Source organism: Solanum tuberosum, unplaced genomic scaffold, assembly GCF_000226075.1.
Source record: "Solanum tuberosum cultivar DM 1-3 516 R44 unplaced genomic scaffold, SolTub_3.0 scf00133, whole genome shotgun sequence".
Lineage (NCBI taxonomy): Eukaryota > Viridiplantae > Streptophyta > Magnoliopsida > Solanales > Solanaceae > Solanum > Solanum tuberosum.
The window spans coordinates 969501-996169 of record NW_006239056.1 but is presented as its reverse complement, the minus strand read 5'-3'; the positions used below and the strand labels follow the sequence as shown (position 1 = coordinate 996169).

Below are 26669 nucleotides of genomic sequence, written 5' to 3'. Positions count from 1 at the left end.
ATGAAGGAAAATAATACCTACCTTTGGTCTATTCGGCGATGGGCAGTAGCATTGCCCATGCGCCTTGGCGATGAGCCAAATGGGCTCTCCTCACCTAGTGGACAGCCTTTAGTTGTCCTAGGTTCTGGAAAATTGGGTGAGAGAGGTCATGGGTCGCCAATGGGGTTGGCGATTCACCCATTGACCCTCCCCATCGCCTAGTGAGCTGCCCATTTAGGGAGCTTACTGGAATTTTGGGCGAGCTAAGGGCTCATTAGGCGAATCGCCTAGTGCCCTTGGCGAGCCAAAGGTGCCAAAGGGCGAGCTCCAGCGTGGGGAAGGTAAGTTTTTGAAGTTTGAGTAAGGGTGTTTTAGTAATCTCTCCAAAACTTGAACCAACACTTTCCACTCTTTTCCTAACAAATATATATTTACTTTTTAAAGTCAAAATTCTTCCTTTTTAGATACTCCCTATTAATAAAAGAAGAAACCCAAGAACATCATCCTTCTCTCAATATTTCTCTCTCTAGAAGTTCCTCCATTGAAGAACACCAAGAACTTGAAGATTAGGGCTCAAGAATCCATCTTCTCAACTCCAATTCGTGGGCAAAGCTTCAATTAAGGTATGGGAACTTTGATTCATGGAACACTTTTCTCCATAAAGCCCTTCAACTCTTGATTTCGAAATTGGTAACTTGTTCAAAAACTAGGGTTTTCATTCCAACCATGGGTTCTTCCTAAAAACGATTTTATTATGTTAATTGCCTTATATTATGGATGATTTGAGATTTTCATTGTAAAATTTCCTATGAACCCATGAACTACCCCATGACCCCAATTTCATGAATTGTGATAGGTGTATTGATGCAAGATGATTACTATGAATTGCATCTATGTTAATATAGTTATTGAATCTTGTTTTATTCATGCTTAAAGTAGTATTTCTAAGTATGATTGTGAGACATGATTCATTACCCTTGAAAGGGTAAATTGCTAGGGTTTGTACATATTGTTGAAGGTGATGTGTGTGAACTTACGATTCACTTGAAAGGTAAAGATCCTATGACTATTGTGTATATTGAGGTATTTTTGAAAGGTTATTCTCCCCTTACCCTTACACATGTTCATGAATGACTTGTCTAGGATGATGATGATGTTGTTGTGTTGATTGAAAGGCTATGTTCTCATGAAAACACTATGAACAATAATGTGCAAGGTTTACTCACATGTTAATGATGTTTCTAAGGTTGAAAGTTAGTTCTCACTTTATTGAATCTATGAGCTATTTTATGAGTTGTATTGAATGAAGGGTAGAACACTCATTCACACATGTAAATACAATTTAATGACTAATTATGTATATTTTGGGAGATAAATGCTTAGTACCGAGTGGATATGGACAATGAGGTAAAGACCCTTCCGCCAATGCAATAGGTTGGGTCATCCAAAGTGAACTCATGAGATGGAAGCCCCTCCGCCAATGCAATAGGGTGGGTTTTTAGAAGCAATCTCCCTATCCCATAACTATGTGCCAACATAGGACTTAGCTAGTGGATCCACCTAGAAGCTAACACATTTAGTCTTACCTTAGGCTGATGGGTTTTTAGAAGCAATCTCCCTATCCCATAACTATGTGCCAACATAGGACTTAGCTAGTGGATCCACCTAGAAGCTAACACATTTAGTCTTACCTTAGGCAAGTAGGACACCTTCTTTTGGTGTGGGGTTACATGACACCGGATTACATGTAGCTCACATGGTCTATGTTGGTTATGACTATTCTTCCCTAAATAAAAGATAATGAATGAGACATGAACTATACTATGACTTCTTGGTGAATTTACTTAGTAGGATTCGGGGTATGGGACTTCACTTTCACATTGCACAAGTGGACTTAGTAGGATGTTGTGGGATGGTTCCTTTATATTGTGATAAGATACTAATGCATACATGTGTCTTGAATGGTTAGTTGTTATGAATGACTTTCCTTGTATTCAAAGTAATGTTCATGACTATTTCCTTATGGGTGATTAATGATTATAATGAGGTCTAAAGATGATATGCATGACCAAAGGAGCTTCAAGGGGGTACTTAGTAGGGTTGGTATTATGGGATGCCAACCATACATTGCACAAGTGTTCCTTAGGGGTTGCTAAGGTGTTGACATTACTATATTGTGATTATAAATGTGATTATGCTTGTCTTTGACATTGAAAAATGCATGTTGGTTTCCAAACTTGATAAATGCATACTTTTCACTAAAAATGTCCTTTTTATCATATTTAAAGGATTTTATGCATGTTTCCATACTTAGTACATATTATGTGCTAACCCCTTCCTCCTTCTACATCTTAATGAATGTAGGTTCCGGCTAGGTGTCTTTCACTCTCCTTTGAAGAAGACTTGGATTGCTTATCTCCAAGTTGGGGTGAGTCCTCAAGTTCGAGGACAGGATTTCCTAATTCTTAGTTTCATTTTGTATCTCGTATATTGAGACGTTTATTGATGTAAAGGCCTAAGTCCCAAAACTTTGTATTCCTATGTTTTAGATGGTAGATGAGACAAAGTCTAGATTTCATATTACTATCTTTTATGAAAAGTGAAGTTGGACTTCGATTGTAAAGTTTTAAATTTTTCCGCATTATTTCTATGTCTTATGTAATGATGATGCTAGAGGTTTGTATGAGACCCCTTCAGGGTCAAGTACACCGTGTTACGTCTAGGGGGTACTCATGGGTCGTGACAAGTGGGGGGGGTGTCGGGTGTGCATCGAAAGAAAAGGGGCATGTCTCAACTTTAGCAACTATTGAGACATAACAATATATCGGTGGTCGTTGAGGATAATCAAAATGTGGCAAAAATTGGTTACAAGTGAAAAGACTGCAGTCATACTCCGACAAATAGTTTGATGACTTCTAATGGGCAAAAATGTGTTACAAGTGAGAGACAATGGGCGAATATGGTAGAAGAAGAGGATGAGCATGCCACACCTCAAAAAATTTATGTTAGTGACAAGGATGTTATTGATGCATTGGTGAGTTCTAATGTTGAAAAGTTAATTTCCCTTACACATATTAACACTAACAAACAACTACTAGTTGGTGGTAATAGTATTTTCTCCCCAAAACGATATGCTAACCTACAAGATGAGGACATTTTTGAGGAAGGTGAAAGAGAGGATTGGTTGGTGTTGTGCCCAAACGCACACGCAAGGGTACGTGGCCGTGCAAGTATTAAAATAGCTCTTTTTAAGAGCCGGGTATCATATCCACAGAGACTTAAGATTAGAGTATTCAATTCTTCCAACAATTAAAATTTAGAACAAGTGCTATCAAGATAGTGATCTAGGATTTTGAAAGATTAATTATCTAATTATTGAAGTAAACTACTTTGATTCGATTTCAATTGAATTTTAAACAATGACTTGGGGAATTCTAGGGCTGCAGCCTGCAAAGGATTCATGCAAATTATCTTATTTATTTAATGGATATCAATCAATTATCGAATCACTGATTACAAGGGTATATGTATGATCATGGTCTCCCGACCTCTAATCGCCTATGGTAATTGACAGTCTAACTACATCATTGAGTGGGGATAGATTGAACCAACTACCGAGCATTACGATTTTGTCCTGTCTATTAACCAAGTAAGGTTTCTAGATATATACCTATCCTAGATACAAATTAACCTTAAACATAGAGAAGATCATGTTCCTTTTACCCCACGTTTTATCCTCTTATTCCTCTCCCGAGTTCAATTCAAACAAGATATTTATTTCAATGGTGGTCAGTCACGGAATATTGAAGTAAGGACAAAAGAGAGATTCATATGATAATCAAAATCAATCCATTAAAATCAATAAAATACAATCATCATGCATGTAGCCACATCCTTAAACTAGGAAATTTAGCTACTCATAATACGATTCTCAATTTTGTAATGTTAAATTAACATAAAAGAGATCGAACGGAGTAAAGTTTAGGAATAAACCCTAAGAACAGATGAAACAACTCCCAAATTCGTCGTTCTTTCAAAAACCCAGACAAAGAATGATAATAAAATAAAATCTGAGTCTATTTATAATTTAGGAAAAACGGTAGAAAACTGGAGCCCAGGTCCGCGACATGGAGATGCCTTTTTGTTTCAGCTTCAAATGCATTCTTGCTCATACAAACTCTTCTGTCTCAACTTGACAATGTGTACAAAATAATTAAATTCTCTCTCCGAGACGCGGAGAGGGTGCACTTCAGCATATTTCACTTCATAATGGTTTCCACTTTTATTTGGCACCTTTTTACTTATGCTCTCACGCTTGGACCAACTCTTCACTTCACGATTTCCACTTTTGTGCTTGTTTTATCCTTGTTTCCCAACCTACAATGATTGATCACAATGGTTAGTCCAAATGAAATATATGACTCAAATACTATTAAAAACTAATGAATTCATCCCTAAACTCGACCAAAGCATGGGTGTTATTTGGTTCCTAGGCATGCAAATACGCCCAAAATCAATTGGATTACTATTTTGCAAGGGATGCAGATATTTCTCCTAGGCAAAAACATAATAACAAAAAAACCATGTAATAAAGAATAGTTGGAATGACAAGGTGATTGGGGAGTTTGTCCCAAGGCAAATACCGGCATGATTGGCAATGCAGAATCATATGATAGTGTCAACAGATTTAACTAGATCCAATAATTCCAAGAAGAAGTAATGAACAATAAAGTTTGAAGGACAATAGAAGATTAAGAATAAGGAGAAGGAGAAGAAGAAGGAGAAGGAGAAGGAGAAGGAGAAGGAGAAGGAGAAGGAGAGGGAGAAATAGAAGGACAGAAGAAGGAGAAGGAGAAGGAGGAGGAGGAGGAGGAGGAGGAGGAGGAGGAGGAGGAGGAGGAGGAGGAGGAGGAGGAGGAGGAGGAGGAGGAGGAGGAGGAGGAGGAGGAGGAGGAGGAGAAGGAGAAGGAGAAGATGAAGAAGAAGAAGAAGAAGAAGAAGTAGTTCATGTTACTTTAGATGGACAATCAATCTTTTTTAATTCATTCATTTGTAAAAGGAAGCTTGAGGTAGATAACTCAACATTCTTCTTGGTTGTTATATTTTTTTCATTATTTAAGCATCCTCATTTGTAAATCATCATAGAGTGTATTACAAACTCTTTGGTGATAAAAAAAACATAGTTCTATCTAGCTTTTATCTTCTTCATGCTTGTTAGTTAATAGAGGTTTCTAACCTCATTAGGGATTGGTAAGATAAGGTCTAGTCCCCATTGCTTGTACATATCCTTATTGAGATATTTTTTTAATAAATGGCCGCTAGAAACTCAGTCTAGTGGTAAATTTGCTAAAAAAAACAACAAATGAGATGGTTTGGTCATGTTCTACATTAACATCCAGCTACTTACTTTGGTAAAATCTTATTCACATATGATGTTTACACCAAATCAACTAATTGATCATGGTTAAATGATAAGTTAATTAAGTGTATTGTATGTAATGATAGTGAATGGACATGATATAAGGAGACATGGTAGACCTATAATCACAAGGAAGTTATCTCGAAAGACCTATAGAGCTAGCGATATAAGTTATTTGAAAACTACAGATCACAATTTATAAATGTCAATACGTTTACTCAGATTCAACGTTTTCTAGGAGACTTTTGATCCAATCACGCATTAATACACAACAATAGAAATTTTCTCGTATTTCTTATTTTTATTTTTATAATATTGGTCGCAATAGACTTAACTAAAGTTTGAATAAGTTTGACTCTTTTATTTAGTTAATCTATAAATAAAAGAAAATAGCATCTAGTCAAATTTACAATAAAAGTCATAATTATATATGCTGATCTGTAGAGTTACTACAACTAACAAAATAGATTTATAAAATCTATTTCCTTTTGACTATTTAAATTATATATAAAGCTGGTATAAAAATAACTTTTATTGTATTTCTCAGTTATAAACTTTTGTAAGAATTTTGAGATGAATTTTTCCAAGTCCATTTCTCCAATGGATTACTTTGAAAGGCTGCCAGAAGGCTGCATTTTTGAAATAATTACAAAAACAACTCCAGCAGATGCAGTAAGATCAACAATTTTATCAAAACAATTCAAAGTTGTTGCAAAATCGGATAATATTTGGGGAAATTTTTTGCCCTCTAATTATCAAGAACTAATTGATAGATCGGAGTTTCCTCCTGTTTGCAACACCAAAAAAGAGTTATTTTTTAGTCTGTGTGATTCTCCCATTCTCCTTGATGGAGGAAAACTGGTAAAATCTCATTTTGATTTTGTTGTTTTTTCATGATTATTTATTTTGTAACAATGGTCTCTGAATCCAAAAAAAAATCAACACAAGTACCAAACAAGGGTGGAGTTAGAAATTCGTATAAGGGAATTAAAAAAGATAATAGGTGTCACACCTAGAATTTATATTCATAATCTAAAACAATTTTTCTGACCTTCTGCTACTAAACTAGAATTTTGTATTTAACCATTCATATATAATAATAAATAATCATCTTTACCTATTTGCATTATTGTAATTTCGAGCAAAAAAGATTCACTCAAACTTTTTGACGTCCTTTAGCTCCACTCGTATACTAGCTAACTCTGCAGCTCAAGCAGGTGGAAATAAATCACCTATTATTTTTATCTTTAATGAAATTTAATATTTAATCTCTTATCGTTCTCAACCTAATTCATTGATCACTGGCTATATTTTTTTTGATTATTTTTATTGTACTTTTAGATTATTTTTTTCGTAGTTAATGTCACTAAATAGACCAAACAAATCATGTTCTATGTATCACTCTCTAAAATGTAAGCTATTTGTAAAATTGAATAGATGTGTCTTTGGGTTTTTTTTTTTATTTCCCAACCCAGTGTCCTGTACCTACATTCAAGCTCGACTAATTTCAAATTTGTGTCGAGAAGTCCCACGCTGGGGGTAAAGCGCTTTCTAACAATGGTGACTCTGTACCTAAGGGGGCTTGAACCTGAGATCTCTGGTTAAGGATGAAGGAGTACTTACCACTCCACAACAACTCTTGTCAGTGTCTTTGGGTGGTTGTTAGTTATTATATTGTGATATTAAAAATATAATATTTGTTTTGATTAATCGAATTATAAATACAATACAATATATTTTGGATACATTTTAAAGTTTTTTTTTCTCAGAGTTTTTTTCTCGACAAGCATAGTGGGAAGAAATGTTTCATGATAGCGCCGCGAGAGCTTATAATATCGGGGAATTACATAAGATTATGGCAATGGAAGAAGCATCCCAATTCCAGGTTTATCTCTTTCCATTTTCTTATGTTGGTATACAACTTCCTTGCTAACTCTTTCTTATAAATGTTTTATGCAATGCACCCTTTCTTACTCTTTTCGCCCATTTAATTCACAAAATTTATTATTTTCTTGGTTATTACATAAATTATCTCTTCGTTTGTATTGATTATAAAGGAATGCATTCTTAATTGGAGTTTATGTTTTGTATAATGAGAATATAAAGAATAACATGGATTATCAAATTAAGTTAAAGTAGAACACTATGTAAATTCAGCATCCAACTTTTGAACTTGGATCCTACCACGATACCCGACCCGACCTTGGTTCCCGACCCCAACATCCGATTTAAGATCAAACTTTCGAATTGGATACTACACCGACACTCAACCCGACCCCGGCTCCAGACTCCCTGTCATGTCCTGAGCCTCACCCTGAGTGTGGACGACACTCAAAAACCATTGATGATCCCCAAGCGAACCTTTGGCCTGACTAACTATGGTACATATGACTCAATAGAATATGTGGAAGCTTTAATAGATGATCATTTCAAAACATTTACAGAACTTAAAACCATTCTCTAAAAAATACTTACTATAAATAGTAAACGTTTAGCAAAACATCTGAGATAGTACTAAAACTTTCAAACTTTGCATGTCCTTGAAGCCTCTACTATCTAAATATAGGTGACAAGACAAGACCCACGACACCTCAAAGCATTACTAAAACTAAACAATAAATTGTAGTCCTCTGAAAGCAAGGAGGTCTCACCAAAATTTGGCAAGCGGATGAGGTGATCTAAATGAAACTCATGTTAACGATCCTAAGTACCTCAATGTTCATCATGAAACGATATTGGTCGAATGGCATTAGTACATTGAATATACGGTATATAATAGGGCTGAATAAAATAAATAAATAACCTGAAAGACTGAAAATAACTCAATTAAAGTATAGTATAGATCATGATGAAAATCATTTGAACATTTTCGGTAAGGATGCAATAATAGTAAATACTGAACTGAATACATATATATAAATATACTTTACTTGGGAGTTTCTCTAATCGACAACCATCAGTATTTTTCTAATGATGATACAACGTCTTGTCCACGTTACCAGAGTTATCTAATCAACAACCATCAGTATATTCCTAATAATTGTTGGGGTATAGGACAACAGTTATAATCTATGAATCCATCTAATATGCCTTACAAAGAGGTGGTGAGGAGTTGTCTGAAAATTGGTACGATCCTATGTTGGCTACGTAGTTTATGGGGCATTGAGTTAAATATAGACTCTTTCCCAATTAGGTGCTCGATACCACTCCCAAAATAATCAATATCACTATGATCAATAGTCCTCTTTTAGAGAACTTGTGTTTACTTCAATTTACTTTACTGAAATGCTTTTAAATGAATCAATTATGCTCTTTTCTTCTCTACTGCCAAATAGAATATATGAAACCATTTATGTCCATTTAAAACCCCTTTTCAAATCATGCATTTAAATGTTCATGGACTCACTTTTCAAGTCTTAAATCAATATATAGGAACCTTTTAAAATTAGGACTTCAATAAATAGGGTTCATTTAATAATGAAAGAATGAACAACAACTTAAGAATCAACATGCATAAGAGAGTCAAAATTTCAATGATTAAGGAATCGGAACTCGAAATAAGAAAACATAAGCCAATTTCAGATTCCAAGGAACTCTGGGTGGAACCCTATATTTATCTCTTTACTAACTGAATTTAGATGTAGGGCATAAGGACGAACTTTTTCCAACACTATGAATAGCCTTACATACCTTAGTGAAGACTTTTGAAGAAAACATCTTGGAAGATGAAGTGTGGAGAAGAATCATGGATTGAAAACCTTACGTATCTTGAAGATAATCTTGAATTTGGAGCCTTTAGATCCTGGGAAATTGGAGAAACACCTTTCTTGGAGTTCTTGATCTTTGGAAGATGGAGAATTAGGGATTTTGAGAGTTTATATACGCATAATAATGATATTATGCTATATTATGGACTTAGAGATGTTAATTGAGGGTAAAAAGTTTAAGAATACCCTTCTAAGAACGTAAGAAAACCATAAAAATCAAAGAAACTAGCCTTTTAATTGATCCCATCGGCTAAATAGGCAATCTAGAGGTCCCTTCGCCGAAATATTTGGTGGATCTCCAAAAGTATAGAGATTCAAGGTTTTCGGGACATTTCAGTGAGCTAATTCGGCGATTTGCCAAACCATTCAGCGAGTCGCCAAATGGGCAGATGTCCTTGCCGAATTTCTCAACCCAAACATGTTCCAGTAAAACGATCATAACTTTTTGCTCTTAACTATGATTGATGCAAATTTGGTTGTGTTGGAAAGAAGACTCGTAGACCTTTAATTTTATACGTAATGATCTTTCTAATTCATTATATGATGAGAGATATGATCATTTGAACTTAACCATTGTATGAACTCATGTGAGAACTTTTAGCCGATAGGAATGCTTTGAAGTTGACTTGGTTTTTGAGGTCCCTTATGACCCTAGATCACTTTTAATACCCTTGATACACTTGGTAAAGGATATGAAAATTCATGAGAAAGTAGGAAATCACCCAATTCAATCTCATATACTTATGATGAATGATTCAGATTTTAAGAGTAGAATTGTGAGGTGTTATAGAATGATTCGGGTCTTAGTTTGGAATTTTTTGGGTGTTACAATTTCTCCCCCTTGGGATCATTCGTCCTCGAATGATGGTTGAACTGAGCATGGAAGGGAATGAAGTTACTGTTACTATCTTTCTGACTTCTGAACTTGCCTACTAACATAGGCGGAACTGAGTCATATTAAAAGATTGTTTATAGCACATAAGTCACGAACAATATGGGTTTGAACATAGTCACGCTTTATCTGAAGTTATTTGACATGAAACGATGATATTTGGGCACTAAGTAAGAATAGGACTACTATGCCATAAGCAATACGACTGCTAGCTTTCAAGCCTAGCAACACCTTTAAACCATTCCCTCTTTTATGAATACCACACCTCATTAGCTGCAACTCATAGCACCCACAATGGTATATGACTACTTTTACCAAGGTCTAAGTCAAATTGCTTGCTCTTACTGTGTTCAAACCTAACTCTAAATCACAAGGTGCTAAACATGAGGTGATTATACTAATCTAAATCACAAAATTTAGGTCATATGCCTCAATAAGAAATCTCATCCCAAGAACACCACTCCATGCCACCGCATTCAACAGAACTTAGATCTCTAATCAAGAAGCAAGTAATGCATCATGAATTCATAATCCACTTATCAATACCACATTCAAGCCTAGTACTATAACCACTCCATGGACTCCTACTAACAATCCTTCTAAGAAATCCTCCTTCTCTCGTAATCTCTACCAACTGAAATTTCACTCATTACTACGCGGATACCGACTAATTACTATCATCTAACTATTACTTATAGTAAAACTTCATCTCATTCTTCTTCCACATTTATAACCTTAAGTGGAATAAGCACACCACCACTATCACAATAAGAAAATTCAACCCTCTCTTATCTATCACTACTAAACTACTATTATCAACATCACTATCATAACTAGAAAAGGATCACTGAAAAAGCTTAGAGGCTAGAGAGAAACATCATAAACACAATTCATTCAAGAAATCTGATACAAGAATATGTATAATGGAATATTATTGTGCTAGCTATTGAGGGTAAATTAGGAATTCCTGAGATTAAGACATGAGTTCTTATATGAATAGATTTATATCATGAGACACGTATTCATAACTTTATGAAGCGTGTAGATCAATGGGCTAAAGTTTTCACCTCTTATTCAAGGAATTGATTATTGATGTGAATCTATTTGAAGTGTTTGAGCATAGGTTATGAACATAATGTTGACATGTGAGACATCAACAGGATGTTATAACGATTGGAATTTGAGGAATACCCTAGAGTATGCATGGATTGATATATCACTATAACTCTTTTTGAACACATCACTATCTGATTCTTAAAACTTGATTTGGTTCCTCACCTAATCATCTCCCCCTTAGATCTAAAGCTGGCGCTCTAAGTCAATGGACCTATTTTATCTTCTCTACACTAGTCTATATTCTCTTTACTCTTATACTCGAGAAAAGCTAATCTCATAGATACTGAACTCTCTTTGTGCAAGTACTAAGATTCACTCTAGGGCTTCTTTTTGGAATGTTTCTCTTAACTTCTTCTTATTTCTATAAAAGTCTTTCTATAATCGGTACTCGTTGGCTTATAAAGTTGTTTCATCTAAATCTTAATAGTCTAACTTCCCCTTCTTAGCCCACTAATAATGTCCTTCTAAGTTTATATCTACCTAATTGGAGGAACTTAAACTATATTTAAGAGACTCATCATTGACTATACATGATCCATTCAACACAACTCTTAAAAGGTAATAAAGAATACTTATATTAGCCTACTCCATATTTACAGCCCAAATATACTATCTAGTCACACATAGAAAATCATAAACCTAATTAGAGCCTTATTTGACTACATATGATCTCGGGTACACCTCTCAATGCTCTTGTTAATCTAATGACTTAGCCACATTTTATTGCCCCCATCTAAGGGTCACAATACCACTTTTGTACCACTCACATTCGTTGCAAACTAACACCTTTAAGAGTAGAGTTGTGAGGTGTTACAGAATGATTCAGGTTTGGATTTACACATGACCAAGTAAGACATCACCCGGTTCAAGCTCATATACTTATAACGAATGATTTAGATTTTAAGAGTAGAGTTTTGAGGTGTTACAGAATCATTTGGGTCTTAGCTTAAAAAAAATTGGAGTGTTATACTCCCGACACCAACATCTGATTCACCCGACCTCGAGACCCGACCCCAACCTTGAAACTGACCTAACCCAAACACTGACCTTGTCCCAAGACCCAACCCTAACCTCGACTCGAAACCCAACCCTGGCCCCGACCCCAACCTCAAATGGACACCTAACACCATTTTGAGACTCGACCTCGACCTCAAGACCTGACTCGAGACCTAACCTCAACCCCAAAACCTGACCCGACCCCGACTAGAGACTTGAGATACAACCCTGATTCTCACTCGAGACCTAACCCCTACTCGAGACCCAAGACTTGACCCCAACTCCAACCTAAGACCCGACCCTGACACTTACATAGATCCAAAACCACAACTCGACCTCAACCACAACCCCGACTCATGACCAAGTTCCTAACATCCAAATCAAGACTTGACTTTTGAATTGGGACCCAATCCCGACCCCCGACTAGATACCCAATTGTCGAACCTTAATCCAATTTCAACATTGACACTCAATTTTTTATGTTTAAACCTTAATCCAACACTGACACCTGAATCTAGACCTAATACTAAAACAAAACTCAATTTCAAATTGAGACCCGACCCCGACACCGACATGGGATCCAATTTTCGAAATAGGATTCGACCTTGACATTAGGTCATAACATCCAAACCTAATAACCAATTCAAAACTCAAACCTGAGATCTAAAATAATGTAATGACCCGGGAGTACCCCCTAGAAGTTACACGACGTACTCGACCCCGAAGGGGTCTAGTACAAGCCCTTAGTATACATCATTGCATACGTCATAGAATAAAAGCGAAAAATTTAAAACTTTTTCTTCAATATTCGAAGTCACATTTTACAAAATAGAAAAGAGTCTAAACATTGTCTCATTGGCCATCTATACGATCGAATACTTAGACATCTAGGGATACAACCCTTACATAGTTCTAAAATGAAACTAATAAAAGAAACTACTAAGATATCTATTAAGTAAGATGTTGGTCCCCGAACTTGAGGACTCATCAACTAGCTTGGAGGATCACCTATTCCAGGCCCTTTGAACCAAAACTACTATCTCCATGAACCAACCCCCTACATTATAGAAAACATAGAAATATGGGTTAGCACAAAAATGTACCAAGTATGGTAGCCATACACAAAACCATTAAAACATGCATGAAAAGGGACATTTCATTTGAAATCATGCTTTATGCCATTTTTGAACATCATCTTTGAAATAGTTGGAGAATGCAACCAATAAGGCAACTCACATACATTTCATTATAACCTGAGAGATATCATTATAACAACAAGCATAGTCTCCAATATCAATATAATACACATCCCAATCTTCACAATACATAGCCTCCAATTATACAAGAATACACAGTTAAATACCAAGACCATCACATCATGAAGTAATCATCACATAAGCAACCTCTAAAACACACTGGTGCAATGTGTAGTAACTAACATGTATTTACAATGTACAACACAAAATCCAATATCACATTCATACTCATTTCATGGTAAAGCCACTACCTTAGTAACCTCTAAGGAACACTTGTGCAATGTGGGGTTAGCATCCCATAATACCAACCCTACTAAGTACTCATTTGAAGCTACCTTAGTGATGCATTACATCTTTAGACTTCATTATATGCAATATTCACAATTAAGGAAATAGTCATGTACATTACTTGAATACAAGGAAGGTCATGCATAACAACTATCCATTCAATATACATACATGCATTTGAATCTCATCATAATGCAAAAGAACCATCCCATGACATCCTACTAAGTCTACTTGTGCAATGTGGAAGTGAGGTCTCATACCCCCACTCCTACTAAGTAAACTCACCAATAAGTCATAGTATAGTTCATGTCTCATTCATTAACTTCATTATTATAGGGAAAAGTTGCCATAACCGACATAGACCATGTGAGCTACATGGAATTCGATGTCATATAACCCCACACCGAAAGAAGGCGTTCTTACTTGCCGAAGGTAGAACTAATTATATTTAGCTTCTAAGTGGATCCACTAGCTAAGTCCTATGTTTGGCACATAGTTATGGGATAAGAAGATTGCTACTAGAAACCCAACCTATTGCATTACCTGAGGAGCTTTCATCTCATGAGTTTACTATAGATGACCCAACCTATTGCATTAGCGGAGGAACCTTTTCCTCATCGTCCATATCCACTCGGTACTAAGCATTATTTCCAAATTATACATAATTAGTATGGAATTGTATCTACATGTGTGAAGGTATACTTTACCCTTCATTCAATACAGCTCACTAAATAGCTCATAGATTCATTTAAAGGTGAGAACTAACTTTCAACCTTAGAATCATCATTTGTACGTGAGTATAACTTTCACACCAAGATGATGTGTTCTCATGAGAATGGACTTTCAATCAACACAATAGGATCATCATGGTCATGTACATTTCATGCATAATAATGAGTAAAGGTGCATATGAGAACTATACTTTCAATAAACACCATTGATACATCATATTCATGTTTATGCATGGAGTGTGTGTATGATTGTCCTCACAACAGCACAACAACAACAACATTAACATCATAGACACCTCCCTTCTCAAGGGGTCACAACCTGTACATAATATCCCAACTCATGCACGATTCACATATATTGCATTTAGGGATCTTAGACCATGTAAATCAACATATCTAATATTCATTACAATAGACATGGAAACATTCATCATAGCAACACCATCATGATCATAACATAACATTCGTATTCATATCGTATCATACTTAGTCATATCTAGGGTTGTATGGGAGAGGGACCTTATCTCAACACTACAATACATATGGCAAGTAAGCACCTCTACCATAAATCGATCAACAATTCATAATTAGAATACTTGATAAGTAAACACCCCCACCATAAGTGGATCAATCCATTCATATATAATAACTTCACATAACATACCTTCATAGATTTCCCTTCAAGGCCAAGAGTCAAGATCAAGTCTAACATCTTAGATATGTTACAATAGATAGAAGAACATCATAATCCAACAACATAACCAATATGATCATATTCAAGGTAATTCATATCTACAAGATTCTATCATATTCCATTCATGTCTAGGTGATCCAAACTAAGGCCATTCATCAAGAAATTCATCAACCCTAGAAGATCACATCTAACCCCTCAATTTGCCTCTTTCATGACATAACCTTAGACCAAGTCAATTTCATCTTAGATTCATAGGGTAATCAAGAATACATGTAGAACTATACTTAGATCATCTAATTACATCATAAACAACTCTAATTCAATCAATTGAATCAACTTCTAACAACATTCATTGTGTAGAGAAAAGCCATAGCTAGGGTTTGGGGAAAACTCGTGGATTCTTTAGATTTGAAGTTAAAACTATCTAAAATCAGTAGTATTACCAATATTAAACATAGTTCAATATTTAAGAACAACTTAGAAAGGAATCCATGGGGTTGAGTTGAAACCCTAGCTTTTGAAGATTTCTAGAATTGAATTAAAAGCTTTTAAGAGGGCTCCATGGGTAATAGCTACCCATAGATGAAAACCACCATACCTTAGGTGTAGAAACCCACGAAAATCCTAAGAGAAAACCTCCATCTTCAAGCCCCTAGGTTGTTTTCTTCATTGGTCTTCAATCGTGTTCTTGGAGAGAAGACTTTGGGATAGAAAGGGAATAGGGTTTTGATTTGGGGGTCTTAAGTTGAAGTGAATTAATGAATTAGCTTAGGGTCCTATAAGTTTATATAAGTCATTAATTAACCACCTAACCTACCTCCCTTAACCCCCACTTAATTAACTAATTAAAACACTAATCCTCAACTTAACTGAAAAGCTGTCAAAACAGTCCAACATATGCCAAGCCTTCCACGGACCGTGGATCAATCCACTGGCCGTAGTTGGCTTCCGTGGTTTGGGATTGTGGCTCTAAATGTTGCAGGCTTCAAGGAAAACTAAGTATGGACCTACTCCATTCATCCACAGACCGTGGTCTGGTCTACAGGACATGGAAAGCATCTGTAGGTCACCACTTAGGTCATCAAACCTTGTTGTCTAGGTAGCTTTAGGGGACTGTTTTGGGGTCCTTGAGGAGGACCCCTCCTTTGGGGATTCGTACTCGGACGTTTAACCTAAACATGTTGTTCTAAGTATGGGAGTGACTTTTACAAGTTTTCACCTTCATACAACACTCCAAACTTCAACGATAAGGCTCTTAGAACTCACCAGTTCAAATTACTAGTTTCCGGACGTTATAGTCGTTTCTTGACGTTTGATCTCTAAACTCCTAAATCTAAACTTGAAAATCCTTATTACAACATTTAATCAAGTTTACATCTTCAACTCACATGTGAGGTTCTAGTCTCACCTACTAGATTACGTCAAGCTTCCGTTAGGTCTTACTAGTTTCTACGGGGTGTTACAAATAAGATCCGACCTCGAGTCTCAACCCAAACCTCGACTCTAACACCGACTCAAAACATCATCCTAACACCTGGTTTGGGATCCGATCTCAAATTCAACCTCTAATCCTAACTCAAGATCTGATCCTGACTTAATTTAGAACTCAGGAGTTGGGTCTCAAATTGAGGTTGAGAGTCGAGTTGAGAATCGGGAATCATGAGTCAGATTTAGGATTAGTATCAAGAATTGATACGTAAGACTTAAGTTAGTATGGAAAGTTGAGGTGTGAGGTTCAAAGATTTTGGGAAATGTTTTCCTTAACTCTTTTAAGGAAAGTCATTTTACTTAAGTTTTAGGAAAATAAAATGATTTGAAAAATATTTTCCAAAACAATTAAGACAACCAAACGTGAGAAAATTAGAAAACATTTTCCTTCATACCAAACACACCCATAGAAACCTATAAAATAGACTAAGAAGATACTTTAACAAGTTAAATTACTGTCAAGTTGTTATAGATTCAACTCAACCGAAAAGGCTAGTCTATTAGGTGGGAGAGACCATTGAAGCTTACCAACCTCTTAGAATTTTCTCTTTCTAATTATTGAGACACAATTGACACACAATAATTGTCTTTGCTTGGTAATTCGCTCTTGAGCAAACCTTAAGGCTACCAGAAATATGGTGAAGAGAGAAGATTACACCAAGGAAGGGACGAGAAGAATAAACATCAAAGAATCTAGCGAGCCAGCAAGAAGGCAAGACAAGATTTCAACAACATAACCGACAAAGGGACAAGTTCTACAATTATGAAAAGATAGGTTACTACACTAGAGATTTTTGTTACAAGAAAGATGAAGGTGACTCATCCACTTTTACTCAAAACTAGAAAGACAATGAAAAACAAGCTTGGGACTTTGAGACCTTCGGTAGAAGAAAGCAGTCAATCAACAAGAAGAGATTGTCACATCTCACTCTGACAAAAGGGAAGAGCTTGCATGTGCAACTGTAAGTGAGAAATTGCTTGACTATGCAAAGTGATTCGGGATGCTCCAATCACATGACCAATGATATTGAAAAGCTTATCAACATGAGTGAGGATAAAGGCAGTTGAATAGTGGTGACAACGAATAATTCTAGAATGTCAATAACTCATATTGGCAAGATGGTGTTTATGCCTCATCATAATTCATGACAAGCGAAACTAAAATGTCTACCATTTTTCGTGTTTGAGGAAGAACTTATTATCTATGTGCAACTAACAACCTCAGGAAACTATGTTTTGTTTGTACCAAATGACGTAAAAATATATTGAAATTTGAAAAAAAATTACAAGCTTACCAATCATGGAGGTAAAGAGATTAGAGTCAATCTATGTTATGGTAGCCAAAATAACTTATGTGAAGAATACTCGGAGTAATCATGAGACAAATGGTCTATGGAGTCCACGTCTTGGGTACCTAAGATGCAACAAATGAAAAATCATGATGCTACACTCAAAATTAAAAGGTCTTTCCCAGACTGAGATTAGAGGAGACAATATATGTGTTGTATGCTAATATGAAAAAGCACATCAACTTTCCTGTGGAGTATCAAGATAATAAGCCACTAGAGTTGGTGCACTTAGACATGTTTGAACCAGTAAAGCAACCTTCTATTAGTAGTTACTCATACATGGTAACATTCATTGATGACTTCTCAAGGTAGTGTGGATTTAATTATTAAAAGAAAAGTCTATAGTATTTGAGAAGTTTAATTAAAGAGTTCCAACCTATTGTGGAGAATGATATTGGAAGGAGAACCAAATGTCTTTGTATGGACAATGGGGGAGAACATGTCATGTGATTTCAATGACTACCTAAACAGAAGATAATAAGGTGACAATTGACTTTCCCAAATATGTAACAACAAAATGGAGTAGCCGAAAAAGAAAATATAAACACATGTTACAAATATGCAGAAGTATGATTCATACTATGTATGTAACAACAAGATTTTGGGGAAATGCATGAAGTATGTTGTCCATATCATGAAAAGGATGCCACAAGCGAGATTGGGATTTATCTCACCATTAGAGAAACTCAATAATACAATACCTAATTTAAGTCACTTTTGAGAGGTTAGATGTGAATCCTCTATGCTCGTTCTAGATCATCTTTACCGTAAGTTGGATAAAAATATTGTTTGTTGCATCTTTATTAGTTACGATGAAAAAATAAAGGGATCAAGTTGTTGTGGCCCGACTACTAGTCGGATGTAAGTGTCAAGAAATGTGGAATTTGACGAAGCATCAACATGGTGGTCCAAGAAATCTCCCTACTAGAATTGACAGCACTTGAGCAAAAGTTGCAAGATAAGCTAAAAGAAGAAAAATGAGGAAACAAGATAGAAACTAACCAAGAGGCAAAAAAAACCCCAAATCACCAACATATCTCCAAAAAAAATAGTTAATGGCAAATTGGAACTTGTGAAACTCCTTTCATATTGCAAGAAGAAGTCAAAGAAGCTCCACAGCCATAACTAAGGAGGTCTACATGACTGAAACGCCCAAACACCCAATATATAGATGCAACTTTAGTAAAGGTAGTCCAAATCAAGGAGATTACAACCTTGAAGATTCTTCAAAGATTAGTAAGTGGAGACGTTCAAAGGAAGAAGAGGTTCATAATGTATCACTCAAAATGGATGCAAAGAATGAATTAAGTTAGTGTTGAGGAACTGAATTAAAACCTAAGATATTTCAAAGAGAATCTAAGATATTCAAGACTTGTAGTGAACTGAAGGAAAAACTCTAGAATGAAAGTTACGTTCTTGAGTGCAAGTCTAAAAACATTCTAGAAATAAGTGGAAGTTATAGTTCTAGAATACTACCTTCACTAAATCCTTTCATCGCAACCTATAAATTGAGGTGGTTAGAGTTTTATGTGTACTCATATAATGAGTATGTGCTCAAGAAAGAAGTAATAAAAATGTGTACTACTCAAGAAAATACTAAATGCAAAAGAAAAATTTAGTTGCAAGACCGAAGTTGGTCCTGACTTCGCAAAAATAAAATTCAAGTTGTGAGCAACCAATTATGCCCAACAATTCCCAATGGACACTTCTTTTGGATCGAAATCACCATTATTGGTTGGTCACATCTAGCACCCCCCACCTTGGTCCAAGCCATCACTATTGGCTCTACCAAGCCATTACTTTGAGTTACCTCCTCAAGCATTAATCAACCTGCTCATTATAGACTAATTAGATGGCCCAACCTTTGAAAAAAGTCCATTAGGTGAGATAACCCACTCAAGCCTATAAACCCCTTAATATTTTTCTTATTAATCATTGAGGGTCAATTAGCACAAAACAAAAATGGTAAAGATTCCTCTGCAGTTAAGAAAAGTTGGTTCGTGCCCTTTAAAGGAGGCACCTTAATAGGAAGCTCTTAATTCCCCACCACCACTAGTAGTCTTTATACTATGGGAACTCAGACAGGTTCTTAACAACACTAAGTTGATTGCAAAAAGAAAAATCTTCTATAACAAGTTAAATTGCATAGATAGTAATATAGATAACTCAATCTTTTAAAATTTATTGGTTTTTAGTTCAACCATATGGTACCCAAAGCCCACTAATTCAAATTCAAATATGTAACCTATTAAGGAGATAATGCCCTACATATCATTAAGTTTTTTTAAAAGAATTATCTTTACAAATGTTTCTGACAATACTTTTTGCAGATTCTCAGAAGTGGCATATCTTGGCTTTCCATATTGGTTGGATATTTGTGGAAGAATAGGAACAAACGTATTGTCACCAAACACTTATTATGTTGCTTATTTGGTGTTCAAAGTGGTAGATTTGTACCGTAGACTTGAATCTATTGATTCACCTATTATGTTAGTTAGTGATAAGAATGAAAATGTGACTGAAGAACAAACCAACATTGTGAAGCTTGCAGCATTATTTCCCAAACTGAGAGGAGATGGTTGGATGGAGATAGAATTGGGAAATTTTAATAGCAAGGAAAGTAGTGATGGCCCTGTTGTAGATAGATTGATTGGTGTTAAACGTGTTGATTTCAAAATAAGTGGCCTCATCATTGAAGGAATTGAGTTTCGTCCTAAAACAATCAAATAAGTCGTCGGAGGTGGATCTGGAATTTTAAGTTTATGGTTTATGAACTATATTTTAGTTTCTTGGTTTGAGATTGTGGATTCTACCAAAGCATTAACTTTTTTATGGCTTTGAAGTGTATTTTAGTTTGCTCTGACATTATGGTCATTTAAAAAAAAAACTCTAAGACTTCTTTAGTGATTTATGTTTCCGTTGTTTCCAAATTTAGCATTATATAAAAATTTTCCATATATATGTATTTGATGGGTCCTACTAAATCCGTAACTCTATTATGGCTTCCCCCCCCCCTCCCGCAAAGTTGTGATAAAGAAATTGAAGTGCATTCAAGCTGGCTCGGACATAGTAAAAAAACTTCACTTTGTAAGTGAATTTATGGTTCACTTATTTCCAACGGTAGCATTATGAAGCGAGCACATTGTTGCGCTCAATCGCACACGCAAGTGTACATGGTCGTTAAAGTATTAGAGTGGATCTTTTTAAGAGTCGGGTATCGTACCCACAAGGACTCAAGATTAGATTAAGTCAATCTTTCCAATACTTTCAATTCAAAACAAGTGTTATCAAGAACAATGAAGTGAATGTTTCTCTAATCTAAAATCTAATTAAAAACTTAACTAATGCGATTCAATTTCAAAAGGTTAAACAATGATTAGGTAAAGTCCAGGGCTGCAGCTTACTTCAGGATTTATGCATATTATCTTGTAAAATGGATATTACTTAACTATCGAATCAATGATCACAGGGTTAATTATATGATTATGGTCTCCCGACCTCTAATCGCCTACGATAATTGGCAGCCTAACTACATGGTTAAGCGGGGATAGGCTGGACCAATTACCGAGCATTATGATTTTGTCTCGTCTAATAACCAAGCACGGTCTCTAGGTATATTCCTATCCTAGATACAAATTAACTCTAATTCATAAGAGAAAATCATGCTCCTCATGCCCCACTTTCTATCCTCTTATTCCTCTCCCGAGTTCAATTCAGACAAGATGTTTATTTCAGTGGTGATCAAGCACGAAATATGAAAACAAGAACACAAGATTGATTCATGTGATAATTAACTTCAATCCATAAAACTTCAATAAAGTACAATCATCCAGCAGCCACAGCCCTAAAACTAGGGAAATTAGCTAATCATATCAAGAATCTCAATTATGCAATGTTTAAATAACATAAAGAGATCGAACATAAAAGAGTTTAGGAATGAACCTTAAGAACGGATGGAAAAGCTCCCAAAGTTGTCGTTCTTTAAAACCCAGAAAAAGATTAAAAATAAAATAAAAATCTAAGTTTATTTATATTTTGTTGACTTCGGCCAAATCTGGTAGTGAGGTCCGCGACGCGGAGTGATTTCTCAAATCTAATTCTTGGCAATCGTCTCTTCTCCGCGATGTGTGCACAATACAGATTGTTTTGTCTCCAATTCTAATTCGCGAACAAATAATAAAATCCCTCTCCACGACGCGGAGGGGATGCAGATAAGCCTTGTTCTTCATTTTTTTGTTCTCCTTTCTTGGCGCTCTTTTACTTGGATCCTCTCGTGCTTCCCAATGCTGGTTTTAGCGCTCGTTTCTTCATTTAACCTCACTTACACAACTAATCATGTTGTTTAGTCTAAATGAATTCATATGACTCGACACTATTATTAATTAGTAACAAATAATTCTGAACTTGGATGAAATGCGGGTGTTATTTGATTCTTAAGCATGCAAATACCCCCAAGATCACACATCCCAATAATCTTTGTATTACGAGGATTCATACCTGAACCCTCCTTTATTCAAGCTTGAAACTGGCCAGCCAAGACAAGGACTCTAAAAAAAAGTATAAATTGAATGTATATATAATGTTTAGTGCTTACAATTTTTATACTTTAGCGATAAACCCATTATGACAAAAAAAATATATATTTAATTGTAAATATCAGTGTTTATATCAAATCGACTATTATAGCTATTTCCTTGCGGCAAAATGTTCTGAATTCCAACAAGGGCATCTAACAAATTAATAAAACCAATAACATATTTGAGCCAATCAAGACGTCCTTTTTAGGGAAACGATGAATCAACATCAAGTACATACATGTAAACTTAACAAGCTAATATATATGATGCAAACTTCGGAAATAAAGGCAACATAAATCACTTATAAAGTCTAGGGATTTTCTCTAATGACCATAATGTCTGAGCCAAAGTGAACGCACTTCAACTTATCACAACTTTCATAGGTGGAGCCATAATAGAGTTATGGGTTCGACATATACATACATGTAAACTAAACAAATTAATAGTATATTAAATCATCAAATCTAACTTTGGAAATTAAGAAAAACATAAATCGCTAATAAAGTCTAGAGTTTTTTTTAAACTATTATTATGTTCAAACCAATTTCAAGGCAATTCAACTATGTTATTACAACTTTTGGGGACGAAACCACAATAGAGTTACGGGTTCGATTGAACCCAACAAATACATGTAAACCAAACAAGTAAATTAAATATAATGCTAAATTTGGAAACAAGAGCAACATAAATCACTTATAAAGTCTAGAGTTTTTTTTTTGAATGGCGATAATGTCAAAGATAACTTGAGCTCACATTAAAGCCATAATAGAGTTAGAGCTTTGGCGGAATCCAACAACTTCGGCTCAAATTCTGCATTTATATTAACAAATTCAGTTAATAAGTATAATAATGTATCTCAAACCAAGAAACCAAAAATAATAGTTCATAACCCCATAAAACTTAAAATCTCATATCATGTGTCTACAAGCACACACTCCTTACATGAGTAGACATACCACTCAAATGACCACCTCTATTTATAGGTGGTGGTTGAAGAATCTATTCAAAGAATGTTCTAGAAATACACCTAATGCACTTTCTAGAATGTTTTTAGACTTTGTACTATAGAGCTCTCATTCTTGCGTTCTTTCTTCAATTCACCATAAGTACTTGAATCTTCTACATTCTTCTTTTAAATAACATAGATATTAATTGAGTTGGTGATGACATTTTAATACTCCCCTTCAGCACCAACTTAATTTATTCTTTGCATCCATTTTGAGCGATCCACGAGATTTCGCAATCATTTTGATGTCCAGGCTTATTATGAACCTCTTCCTCACTTGAACTTCTCCACTCACTACTCTTTGAATCTTCTTTAAAGGTGGTACTCACCTTTGCAAATTCTGCATCCATATACTTGGTGTTTGGGTATTTCAATCATAAAGATTGTTAGGACCGAAATAATTAGGTGTCATGCGAAAGCTAACAAAGCAAACCTCGAAAGACCATGAATAAGAAGACAAATGAGAAATATACTAAAAGACACAAAGATCTAACGTTCCTACATCCACAAAAGAGATGAGTAATTCATAAAAATGAGAGTACAAAATATAGAGAGAAACAACCTCACCCAATTCACTCGGAATACAAAGAGGTTCACACAAGTAATAACTTGTGTCCCACAAATTCCCCCGTAAACAAAACTCTCAAATCCCTTACGACTACATTGTGAATGCTGATTAAATTAGAAGGAATGAGCCTCTATTTATAGAGTCCTAAACATTTTCATACAAGAAAAGGACTAACCAAATATGGAGACTTTATGTTTTCTTTTTAGGAAAAGAAAAACATATTTATAGTAAGAAACTTAGGGAAAATACCTATTATGCATCCATATACTTGGTGTTTGGACATTTCAGTCATAAAGACCTCCTTACTGTGGTCGTGGTGCTTCTTGGACTTCTTATTGAAATGCGTCGGGAGTTTCAAAGTGACTTACAGTAGATACTTCTGGTGCAAGTGATTTGGATTTTCCAGTTGCTGTTGGTTAATTTTTGTCTTGTTTCCCTGTTCTTTTTCTTTGAGCTATTCTTGCAGCTTTTGCTCAAGTGCTATTGAGTATAGTAGGAAACTTCTTTAAAATGCCATGGTGATGCTTCATCAAATACTATATGTTCGATGAGTGGTTGAGTTGCAACACCTTCATCCTTTTCTTTGTTCGTCTAAAGATGCAAGAAACAGTCTTTTAATCAAATCGACAAAAGGATAAAGATTTGAGGAGTTCTGGACAAACACAACTGCTACAGCAGTTGTTTAGCAACTGTTCCCTTGATTTGCTACAGCAATTGGTCTAGCAGTTATTATTCCTAGTTGTAGTTTATGGTGTCAGTCTTATCCTATTGCGTTCTGTATAAATATGTAATTAGGATTAGTTATTTGGGGTATGCACTTAAGAATTAAAACTACTGTATTCTGAAGTCTTTTCCTCTCCATACGGACAACTTTATTGGCATAATTGTGTTTAAGAGTCTTGAACAAACTATTGCCAGTAAATTTACTTGGTTTGTTCTATTTCTTCGGTTCTCTCCTTCTGGTTACTATCAAACACATAGCTCACACATATAAATACTCGAAAGTGACTTACAATAGGTATCATCTTCTTGAGTTTATCGAATGATGAAATGAATCCCAATCTTGCCTATTGCAGCCTGTTCGTGTTGTGGACAATGGTTTTCATCCATTCTGCCCAAAATCTTATTGATACATTCATACTAAGCAACATACTTCTACATATCTCAGACAATTGTCTAATTTTTCTTTCAGTTACTCCATTTTGTTGTGGCATACTTGGGCAAGTCAAATGTCGCATTATCATCCTCTCTTAAGGTAGTCATTGAACCCACGTGATATGTACTCTCCCCCATTGTTCGTACATTGATTCTCTTTCTAATATCATTTTCCACAATATGTTGGAACTCTTTAAACTTTTTAAATACATCAGAATTCTTTAAGAAGTATTCTATAAATCCATTCCTTGAGAAGTCATTAATGAATGTTACCATGTATTAACCACTGATATAAGGCTGTTTTACTGGTTCAAACACGTCATTAAAAGAATCCGAGCAACATGATCTTTCATTATTGATAGCAAAAGCAGAAGATGAGAAAATTCATGAAAATCAATAATAACTGTTAGACACAATATTATCTAAGTTTTTATCAATCATTTCATCATTAATAATACATGCATTCCTAGTAATTTAAATGAATATATTGAGAAAAAATGTTGTTTTTTCTTTGCAGATTTTCAGAAGTGGCTAATATCCAGGGTTCTTGCTCACTAAATATCCATGGAAAGATTGCTAGTCAAATGTTGTCAAAGAGAACAACATACGCCGCGTATCTAGTGTACAAATTAGCTCCAAGTTCATATTCCGGTCTTGTAATTGGTAATTCAGTTGTTAGATTTGTCAATCGTGAGACTGAGGAACCACGAAGAGTCAGGAAAATTAGTTGGCCTAATGCTCAAAGAAGAGTTGATAGATGGATAGAAATAGAAATGGGGAAGTTTTTCAATGATGCAGGGGAGGACGGAGATGTTGAAGCGCGATTAATGGATATCAGGTGTCACTTTGGGATAGACAACCTCTTTGTTGAAGGAATAAAGTTTCGAGCAGAATGAAGAAGAAATAATTCCCTTTACTATGCCGAGACACAAGTCTCTCTCTTTTGGACTATGTTGTAGGACTCATATCAGATGCTCCAAAAATATACTATTTTGAAGGATTCGTCATACACCTGGCGACATTTTGTATTTCTAAGTTGTTAAGAAAAGGTTTGGATTTTTTTGTATTTGAGAAACTTTTTCTGAAGTTTGGTTGACTAATTGGTTTTGGCTGTCCATCAAAGAAGTTTCAAAAACTTGTAGTCTTTATTTTATTTCTATACTAGATAATGTTGCCCGTGCTATGCACGGGCCCAATAATATAAATGGTATGTTTTGGGGCTACTAACGGAGTTTTTGAAGCGATTGTTTGTGTGGATAAAGGAATAAGTTTTTTTATTACAAAGCTGTACTTTCTTTGACGCTATTTAAGGCATAATAAGACTACCACATACAACATTTTTAAAATATTTTATGTTGTCAATTATCATGATTTATAGTATTTTTACG

The 26669-nt window shown here is 35.3% G+C and overlaps 1 protein-coding gene across 1 annotated transcript; it reads left to right on the top strand.

Annotated features, from left to right (window-relative positions):
• LOC102580760 (F-box protein At2g02240-like) lies at window positions 1-26177 on the top strand. Its single transcript, XM_006351150.1, has 3 exons — window positions 1-164; window positions 20306-20680; window positions 25799-26177. Exons 1-3 carry the CDS (start codon window positions 1-3, stop codon window positions 26175-26177), a joined length of 918 nt encoding a protein of 305 aa, XP_006351212.1.
• Window positions 26178-26669: the final 492 nt, after the last annotated feature.